The 10,955-nt window shown below is 39.9% G+C and overlaps 1 protein-coding gene across 1 annotated transcript in view; it reads right to left on the reverse strand.

Annotated features, from left to right (window-relative positions):
- The window catches only part of MERTK (MER proto-oncogene, tyrosine kinase), a 180,971-nt gene that overhangs the window by 34,019 nt on the left and 135,997 nt on the right, over positions 1 to 10,955 (reverse strand). Inside the window, exon 9 of the mRNA XM_007959410.2 lies at positions 2,512 to 2,665. Coding sequence (XP_007957601.2) covers positions 2,512 to 2,665 — 154 coding nt within the window. The remainder of the gene's footprint in view (positions 1 to 2,511; positions 2,666 to 10,955) is intronic.

The following is a 10,955-nucleotide window of genomic DNA, read 5'->3' on the forward strand; positions in this document are numbered from 1 at the left end:
TGGGTACACTACAATTTAAAATATTCAAAATTATTGAGAATTAATTGTTTTCTTTGTAAAAAACTTGTTAGGTACACTACAATTAAAAATATTCAAAATTATTGAGAATTAATTGTTTTCTTTGTAAAAAACTTGTCAAGAGTAGTTTGAACAGCATATGGGGTGAACATTTATTTTTATCAGGTAGATACTCTCCTTGGAGTGATCAATCTTGGGAAAACAGAAGGGCAGTGTTTGCACAGGGAGACAGCTGGAGGGACAGGAGTACACAGGAGGGAAGGACACAGGGAAGAGGTTACTACAGGGAGGAAGTGGAAAGAGAACTCTTATATTGTGGGGATTTGCAGTAAATGTCATGAGACAAAATGTGTATGAACTGCTGTATGGAAAATGAATTTGCTCTGTAAACTTTCACCCAAATCACAATAAGAATTTTTTAAAAAATCATTAAAAAAAAAGGAATAGTTTGAATAGTGTTTTTTGCCTTCTTACACACAACTTATAATACTGAGAGAACATCTTTTCTGTGCTTTGGTGAATTGTCACACACCTTTCTAAGTTTGGATCAGCTTCCAACATTTTATCCTCTGTGCTTTCAATGTTGTCACATATTTCCATGTTCCTTTAAATGTAATTTTTTTTTTTTTAATAAAATTGTGATTTGGGTGACAGTGTACAGGCAAATTGGTTTTCCATTTGACAATTCATATACATTTTGTTTTGTGACATTGACTGCAATCCCTACAGTGTAACAGCACTCTTCCCACTTCCTCCCTGGGTTTACCATTTCCTTTCATCCTTCTTTCCTATCCCTTCCTGTTTTCTGAGCTTTATCCCTGGGCAAATGCTTAAATGTGATTTTTTTTTTTTTTTTTTTTGCCAGTGTCATTTTCTCTGGGATACCTCCCTCCTTTTGGTTACAAATGCTTTTCTCATTTATGTTGATAAGTTGGCTTCCACTAAGTTCCTTAGGCTGCATGTCTAGTTTCATGAGTGGCAGTAGGGTCAACATGTCCACAGTCCACTATGTCTTCTCTAATGCCTTTTACATTTAGTTGGAATTGCACTTCCAACATAATTACTTTTTGTTTCTTTGGGGTATGTACATCTTTGTCAATTCCCTTTTTCAGTTATCCATTTCTGTAAAATGTGATGTGATTTTGCCACTGGGACACAAGGAGGCAACCTAGCTATACATTTTGCTATCTTTGTGTGTGAAATGAATAACAGGTGTACACTGACCAGTTGCCAAAGTTCTATGATTGGTCATGATCATGATGTACACCTGTCATTTCTGTAGTGATTTTTAGACGAGGGTTCATGGTGAAGTCTATACTTTGTGCAACTATTCACAGGTAATATATGGTGGAAAATATAATTTGAACCACGTTGTTGGGGAACAAGTGCTATTTAAATAAACTGCAGTAACTAAATATCATGCATATTAGAATCATGTAAAGCAAGAACTGTCTATATATCAAAGCTTTTTAGGATTTTGAAGGGTTTATTGTGTGTAAAGGTAAAAGTTCTGAGTCTTACCCTAACTTTTTAATCTGTGCCTTTAGAATCAGAATCTCCTTGTCTTTGAATGTCTACATGATAGATCCAGATTATTTGTCTCTCCATCACCAGTTACTAATGTTTCTGTGGGCTGCAGAAACCATAATATAGTTCCAATTCAGCATTAAAAAGGAGAGCCTGTTTGAGAGTCACTGGGAACCCAACTGTCTGCTCCTAAGTCCCATATGCTACTGGTACAAAGGCCATATTTGGCAAAAGCTTGTAAATGTGTAACTCACACTGGTAAGACATCTGTGCATGGATTTTAGGACAGGTTTGTAAAATTAAGGAATCTAGGGCAGGTCAGAATTAGATGATGGTGGCTCTGTTGGTCTATGTCCCACAGCAGTTGGGCCACCACAGTGGCACCTGGCCAAAGGATACTTCAATAATAGGCAAAAGCCAACAGGTATGGCTAGGCATTTAGCTCAGTGAGCCCAGGGCAGGCTAAGGACGGCTTCTGTGGGAAACACTTCTGTGGGAAATACTTCATGTTACAGATCAAATCACAAAGCAACTTACTCAAGGTTTGAACAGATAACAAAATAATAAGCAGCGCTTCTTAAAATATAGCAAGGGGATGTTAAAATAAACACTAAGAAATAAATAGTGACAATTATAGAAAGCAAAGGACTAGATCTACTGTCTGTACAAAACTCAGCCATTTATAGATCATTTAAATTGAATTCATTAAGTACAGGCAAATCTGGTATTTTTAAAGGACTTATCTTTCTAGTAAGTGATCATCATTACTAGTGGTGGCAGTAGGAGGACTCTGGTATTGGTAGCTTTGTGAAGTATGTTACTATATCAACTATCTCTATCATTACAAAAATCTCTTTGGCCTTATTTTTTGCTCTTAAACAGCCATCCATTCCAGGTTATTCTTTGACAATCTGTGCACTGCCTGGACTAACACATTCTGTCAGCTGGTCAGGGCCATGCTCTCACCATATTCAGGGATGAATATTTTCACTGGATCACTGTAAGGCCCCACTCCCCCTTTGGTTATGGCTGCAATCCTCACTGTGCACGTGGCATTGTGGACTCGAACAGGAATCTGAGCACGGCTGCCATTCTGGCCAACTTCTTCAGAGAGCTCTTTCTGGGAACACAGAGCAGAGGAAATAAAAAAGTAGTGAGACACCAAGGGCATGTTGCTGGCTTCCCATATTTCTTTTTGAGGAAAGCTGGTAGAGAGTACCTAAAGTATATGGCCATTAACCAGCAGCTAGCTGTTCAAACCCATCAGTTGCTCCGTGGAAGGAAGACGGGGCAATCTACTTCCATAAAGATTTACTCCCTTGGAAACCCAAAGGGGGGTCACTATGAGTCAGAATCGACTCAATGGCAGTGAGTTTGGTTTTTTGGTTTTGGTCCCAGCCACACCCACAACCGGGGCAGTGGCCATATTTGCAAAGCATCCCTTCCTCACTCTGGCCACAGCCAATGGAAACAAAGGCAGACAGAGGGAACCAAGACAGGGCAGCAGTAAACTCAGTCCTTGGGCCCTTGGCAAACTTGAGCCATGAGGAATGGTATTTAGAGTAATCAGTAAAGAAGTACCTGGAAGAAAGGGGCCATGTAGCAGATGCACACAGACAAGAGTAAGACTGACTCCTCGAGACCCCTACCCTCAGAACCACCCACAGTATAATGCCCAAGGGTTGCACTGGACCTTCACATTACCCCTGTCAACCTCCCCTGCACCAGTACAAGTAGGTTCCGGTACCTTGAATTATAAGAATTTTGACTAAAACATACATCTATGAGGACACTGGCATTTTTCCTTTTAGTGCGAAAAATGCACAATTTGCAAAAATCTAGTTTACTTTTGTTTTAAAGCCACTTTCATGAAACAGTGAGCAATTAATACAAAGGAAAATATGATGTTTTAAAAAATAATTACAAAGATGTGTTCATGCAACATTTTCCCTCTTTGTTTCCAAACCTTGACTATAGTGATGTTCTCTGGGGTAAGAAACTAATTTTGTGTTTGGGGCTGCCGTCATAAATGAAAAACGTAGGACTGTGAAGGCTGAAGTAAACCCTCAGAAGATGTCTTTTATCTCTAAATTGTGGAAATTTGATTTGACAGAGAAAGAGAGTAATATCAGTCATCTGAGGCACAAATGCCATCAATCATCAATAAATAACAAGGATGTAGTTTTGGAGGTAACTTCCCTAGTTTTATGCTGGTTACTCCTAGTAATGGTGCAGGAAGAATAAACTCAGCTCTCAAGGAAAGGGCAGTTCTGTCGCTCATGATCAAGGGGGCACCTGGGTCAGCCATCTAGAAACTGTTCTAAATCTAAAACAACAATGACCACCAGGGCCCAGAAATGCCCACAGACAAGGGAGGAAAGGGGAAAATGCAATGTTAAAAATAGTTGTTTTTCTCCTCCAATGGACTCTGAGTCTATGAAATTCACCATCAATTTTTTGCTAATTAATGAAAAATTACTAATGAACTGTGTGGTATATTCTGGCATTGCCATTTTTAGAAATACAGAATTTCATTCATGGCAAACTCAGTTTTGTTTATGGGATAATTGATCATTCTCTAAGGAGCCCTGGTGGTATAGTGGTTAAGTACTTGGCTGCTAGTCAAACGGTCAGTAGTTTGAATTCACTAGCCACTCTGTGGGAGAAAGTTGACGCAGTCTGCTTCTATAAAGATTTGTAGCCTTAGAAATCCTAAGAGGCAGTTCTGCTCTGTCTTATAGGGTCACTAGGAGTGAGCATCAACTCAACAGCAATGAGATTGGTTTCTTTGGTTAAGCCATTCTCTCTTTAATTTCTTAGGGGAAGAAATTCATCAAGTATAGTAACTTCATAAAAACCAAACTCACTTCCATCGAGTTGATTTTGACTCATAGTGACTTCCTTTGGGTTTCCAAGGCAGTAAATCTTTACGGTAGACTGCCCAGTCTTTCTTCTGCAGCGTGTCTGGTGGGTTTGAACCACTAACCTTCTGGTTAGCAGTCAAATGCCTTAGGCACTATGCCACCAGAGCTCCAGTAACTTGATAGTTAAAACTATACAGTCATGGAGCCCTACAGTGAGGCAGGCCCATAGCTGAGCATAATGTGTCTACTCCACAATAGATCTAGTGCCTGGCAAGGAACACAGGCCCAGTGGTCATAGCTTCTGGCTGCATTTGTTTTTCTTAGAAAGACTCAAATACAGTGCATCAATTATGAGGGAAATCACCTCAAAATAAGAGGTAATGAATGACTGGGAAAGAATTAAATGCCCAGAAGAACAGAGTTCCTAACAACAAAATTAACCTCTCTGGAATAAACATAAAAAAAAGACAATAATACTTATTCGCTAGGGCCTATAGGAGTCCTTGGGTGGTGCAAAGGGTTAAGCACTCAACTACTAACTGAAAGGTTGGTGGTTTGAACCCACCAAAAGGTACTTCAAAAGACAGGCCTAGCAATCTGCTTCTAAAAAGTCATAGATAGCCTTGAAAACCCTATGGAGCAGTTCTACTCTGCACACACAGGGCTGCCAGGAGATGGAATCAACTAAGGACAACTAGCAACAACAAAGGGCCTAGGGAAACCCAGAAAAGTTACTTTTTATTTCCACCCCCGATGGGGTTGCTATGAGTCACAATTGACTTGATGGCAGTGGTTTGGTTTTATTCCTTAAGTAAGTTAACATATTATGTAAAGAGCTAATCTGTATAAGTTGGAACAGTTCCTGGTCCAGATGAAATGTTACCCAACGTAGAGACTGCTGTCATCACAGTGGTCATCATTCTGAATCTTGAAGTCATCAACAATGCTGGCCAATGCTTACTGGTAATGCATTTTGAAAACACATAAAAAATTATCACATTTTAGGGGGGGAATTACAATAAATGTTGAAGTTGTGATAAGAAAAATACATGTTAAATATTCTACTGAAATGTTGACAATTTTCTCTAAGAATATCCTTAAATACTAATCTCAAATATAGTTTTAAAATAATTCATGTTTTTTAAAAAATGATGTCATTCATCCATACTGTCTTGATGTCAAGTATATAAAGAAAGTGTACTCATAGCCATATCCCCAAATATTTAATTTTGAGAGTTTATAGAGAGATCATTTAAAATCAAACATATGAAGGAGCTACCCTGTCTGCATTATTGTCTGTATTGACAAGGTGCAGAGTGCATACAGGTGGGTTCTTTCTCTGGCAACAGGTTGTCTGATCATGGGGTGTATACTATGAACCAACTGTATATTTCTCCTTTAGTGAGCTTTAGTTTTTCACTAACATTGGCCCTTATCCTCAAGGAACTCTAAGAGCATTTTCAAGTCTGTAATTAGATGTGTATTATAACACTGGATTGCAACTTTGTTGTTGTTGTTATTAGATGTTGTCAAGTTGTTTTTGACTCATAGCAACCCTACGTACAACAGAATTAAACACTGCCCGGTCCTGTGCCATCCTCAAAATTGTTGCTATGTCTGAGCCTATTGTTGCAGCCACTGTGTCAGTCCATCTTTTTGACGTTCTTCCTTTTTTGTTGCTGACTCTCTATTTTACCAAGCATGCTGTCCTTCTCTAGGGACTAGTCCCTCCTGATAACACATCCAAAGTACATATGAGGAAGTCTTGCCATCCTTCCTTCTGAGAAGCATTCTGGCTGCATTTCTTCTAAGTAGATTTACAACTTTACTTACATGTAAAACATGACACACTCAACCTTGCCTATGAGGAAAGTAATATATTCCCAAAGATATGCTTCTTTTTTCTCATTTTATATGATATTAGTTAGTCAGGGCAGCTCTTAGTGATACTTGCTTTCAGTTACCAAAAGGGTTGCTTAATCACAATCGATAACTCATAACTATATTTAAGCATATGGCTCATTTTGCTGTCTTAGAGAGCAGTATATCCAGTGAGGAAAGGTGTTGTTGTTAGGTACCGTCAAGTCCTCTCCAACTCATAGCGACCCTATGTACAGCAGAATGAAACACCACCTGGTCCTGCGCCAGCTCCATGATCCTTGCTATACTTGACCGCATCTCTGCAGCCACTGGGTCAATCCATTTCATTGAGGGCTTTCCCCTCTTTCTTCAACCCTCCAGTTTACTGAACATGACATCCTTCTCCAGGAAATGGTCCCTTCTGATAACATGACCAAAGTAGGTGATACGAAGTCTGACCATTCTCACTTCCAAGGGGCATATTTGCTGAACTTCCTCCAGGATAGATTTGTTAGTTATTTTAGTCCATGGTACTTTAGGCATTCTTTACCAGCATCACAACTCAAAAGCATCAATTGTTTTTCGGTCTTCTTTATTCATTGTCCAGCTGTCACCTTAGTCAGGTGCACCTTAGTCCTCAAGGAGACATCTTTGCTCCTCAGCACTTGAAAGAGGTCTTTTGTAGCCAACTTGCCCAGTGCATAGTCTAATGTCCTGACTGCTGCTTCCATTAGCATTGATTGTAGGACCAAGCAATGTGAAGTCTTTGACAACTTCAATCTTTTCTCCATTTATCATGATGCTGTTTATAGGTCCAGTTGTGAGGATTTTTGTTTTCTTTATATTGAGATGTAATCCACACTGTAACCATATTCTTCAATCTTCATCAGTAAGTGCTTCAAGTCATCCTCACTTTCAGCAAAGTTGTGTCGTCAGCAAAGCGCAGGTTGTTAATGGTTCTTCCTCCAACCTTGATGCCACGTTCTTCTTCATATAGTCCAGCTTCTTGGATCATTTGCTCAGCATATAGATTAAGGTGCTATACTTGGACCTTCTTTTCTAAGACTCTCTTATGCAATTGACCTAGTGGTATTTTCCAAGTCCTGGGGCATTAGAGAAAATCATCAAGACTATTTAGTTGCCCAAGCCAAGAAGTTTATTTGACTCCTTCATGGAGTCTACTTCCATTGTAGATTTCTCCTCTAGGCAAAATATACCACCTGTAACAGAATCCCTGGGTTTCCAAAGTGTTTTGGACCCATGTCTGAACTCTCTTACAAGAACCTTTCCTATTCCTCATACCTCAATATAACACCAGCTCACATTCTCTGCCCTCTTTTGACAGGGAGTGGGAGAAACTAGGACAGGAAGGTGTGGAGCACATGCCAACATCCAGGCACATAGTTCTGCCACCCTGGGAGCTCCTGGCAGCTCATTAGGAGCTGAGGTCTAGGCCCAAGGAATCCTTGAGTTCACTGCAGCTTCTTTGGGTCTTTAAGGAAGGTGGTTCTACATACCATGTCGTGTCAGGCCCACAATAGTCTCTGCTATTAAACTTTCTTTTAATCTAAGATCTTGCCAAATACAGATTTACCAGCATTAGTGGCACAATTCCAAACCAATGAGCTCCAAGAGAACCACACTTATTAAAATGAATCTTTGTTTGGGAATTTCTGGGTCAAAGGTAACAGCTTTATTTACTGCAGTGCATCTAAAAGACTTTTAACTTGCCAGTGTGCACTGTAAGTCTTCAAGATGAGGGTATATAATTAATTGCTACTGAGTTGATTCTGACTCATGGCAACCCTATGTGTGTCAGAGTAGAACTGTACCCCGTGGTGTTTTCAGTGGCTTATATACGGGAAGTAGACCGGCAGGCCTTTCTTTCAAGGCACTTCTAGGTGGATGTGAACTTCCCAATTTCATTTAGCAGCCGAGTACATTAACTGTTTGCAGTACACGGGGACTCCAAGAAGTGGATATAATATACAATATTTTATAAACTTATATACTCACTGAATTCTTTTCTTTTCTCATGAAAAGTCTATTGACACTTTATGGGGAAATATATGAGAATGGATAAGATACACCAGTCCACATTCATCAAAAACTGTCCCATTCACAAAGATGGACTCTTCAGCTGTTTCCACATGCTGAGTTCATGGTGCCATAAATGCCTACATATATAGAGTCCAAGGCCGTGTGTTCAGAAAGTTCAAAGATGAGCAAAACATGGCTCCAACTTCAAGGAGAACAGATTGCACTTGCTCCTTACCTTTGATTTTGAGCTCTGATTTGGAAGGCAGGGGATATCAAGAAAAATAGAAGAAAAAAAAGTAAGTATCTTCATCAAGATGTAGTAAATATCTAATGTAGCAAACATTAGAAATTTCTTAGTTTAAAAGAGACACAATAATTGTGGGATAAACAGGTAAGCAGTTTGCAACCCACCCAAAGACCACTTCCAAAAAGTTCTGAAACTCCTCTAAAAAAAAATCCAACCTGATTTGAGCTATTAGTGGGAAATATCTTTCAAAAGTATCCAATTCCATCATTTTGATGTAGCTTTAGTAACATTTTTAAAAAATGGCAATGAAAGGACAACTTTGAGAAATGAAGTTGTGTCTAATTCTTGCCCTTTAGGGAATCCATGTGATAGATGCAGAGATCACCTCAAGCGTCACATTAGGCAAGGGTTGCACATTCCTCCTAAGCAGTGACCTTTCTTCTCTGTTCTTACTTGCCTCTAGTTGTGGCTCATGAGCTGGAAGCTTAGCTGCATCAGGGAATGTTATCCAAAATGAGCCACCAAGTCTTTTGTTGTCACAAGACTATCATGATGCACAGAGTATAGGGTGAGTACAATGCAAGTGACCTTCTTGCTGGGATGATCTAGCATCCCAAGGAGGTGAATGACTAGAAAGATCACAGCCCCAACTATGACAGCATTGTTCTCACTGCAGAAGAGATCGTTCTGAACAAAAGGCAGTGAGAAGGCACACATAACTGAGTGTTAATGGCATTTGGTGCCCTGGGCTTTCCAGCCACAGTCATCCAGGAGGCTCTCCTCAGTCCTCTTCTTCAGCATGCCTCAGTTCAGGAGGTCTATTTTAAACAAGTAGCTCTACCAAGGCCATGAGCAGAAGTGGAAACGATGACCTGTAGTGCTTTAAACAAACGGGTTTGTTGTGAGACTGCTCTAGTTTCTTCTGGGAATCACTCACTATCTTCTGACAGCCAGAAAAGAGATAAAATTCCTCCTGAAATGAAATATAATTACTGAAGTTTCATGTATTTATACTAAGCTTTCAACATTGTTAAATAGGGCCTTTCTCTAAGACAGGCATTTGATTCTCCCCTCTTAGTAAATGGGAAAATGCAGTACATCCACAGGCACCCTGTGTAAATGCCTTGCGACAAACAACTAGGAAAGGCAAGGCCTCGTGGAGCTGCTACTTTTACGTGGGTTTTTTATTATTATTATTATTATTGGTACAAGTAACAACCTGTTACCATTGGCTATGAGGCAAAACAAACCCTGGACTTCTAAGTCCTCTTCTTTTCCTTCTACTTCCATCACCTACTGCTTCCAACAGTCTGATTGCTGAAAGGTAAACAGAAGCAGGAAAATAGAAAGAATAAATCTCAATTGCCCTTTCAGAAAATAGCAGTGTTGGTAAATGCTGGATGATATGAGGTCTCTGCTCACCAAGAAGCTGTTACTTGGTATGATGACCCATACAAAAGCCAGAAGAATTAAAATTTGGATCTGTTAGGAATGTGACCACATATGCATGTTCCATGATCACAGTGAAGAAGAGACCATCTTGATAATGATAATGCTAGCCACTCCTTGTATTTATTTATTTTTGCCCCAGTAATTTTTGTGGATGGCAGGAAAGTATAGCAGGGTGATGGCAGAGCTAGAGACCACTGGCCTGGATTAGGGTACATGAAATCTAAGCAGAAAGGCCCAGGAGAGAGCTCATAAACATAATGGGTTGTTTCTAAATATATCAGATTTAATTTACTCCAACAGGAACCAGACAAATTTGTCTCAGGAAAGTGGGTCTCTGTGAAAAGAGGAACCAAAAATACATATTTTAAGGGAAAACATGAGTTCTTTCTCTTGCATGAATACGTTCTTTATTCTTTACTCTTCAACCAGAAGCCAATCTTCTCCAAACAGTCAAGTAACTGGTGCAGGTGTTAATTTGCTGAAGAAACAGGCCTTTAGGAAGACAGCCATGTCTCATCAGGCTTACAGAGGAGGATTTATGCTTCAGAGGCAGCTCCTAACTCTTCTGGTTGGAGCACAGATCTTTTAGGGATTTTATCACACACTGTCTGGTAAGTTGAAGCGCTCTGATGGCACAGTGGATAAGGCATCTGGCTACTAACCAAAAGATCAGTGGTTCATAATCCACCAGTGAAGACGGGGTGATCTACTTCCATAAAGATTTATAGCCTCAGAAACCCAAGAGGGGGTTACTATAAGTTGGAATCAATGCGAAGGCAGTTTGGTTTTTTAGGTCTAAAAAGTTCACTTGGCGGTTGAACCTGGATATTCTAAATCAGGTAGCCTATATTCCCCCTATAGGAGCTCTGGTAGCATAGTGCCTAAGGCACTTGACTGCTAACCAGAAGGCTGGCGGTTCAAACCCACCAGCCACTCCTCGGAAGGAA

This window comes from Orycteropus afer, unplaced genomic scaffold, assembly GCF_000298275.1.
Source record: "Orycteropus afer afer isolate SDZICR_OR568_19922 unplaced genomic scaffold, OryAfe1.0 scaffold00017, whole genome shotgun sequence".
Lineage (NCBI taxonomy): Eukaryota > Metazoa > Chordata > Mammalia > Tubulidentata > Orycteropodidae > Orycteropus > Orycteropus afer.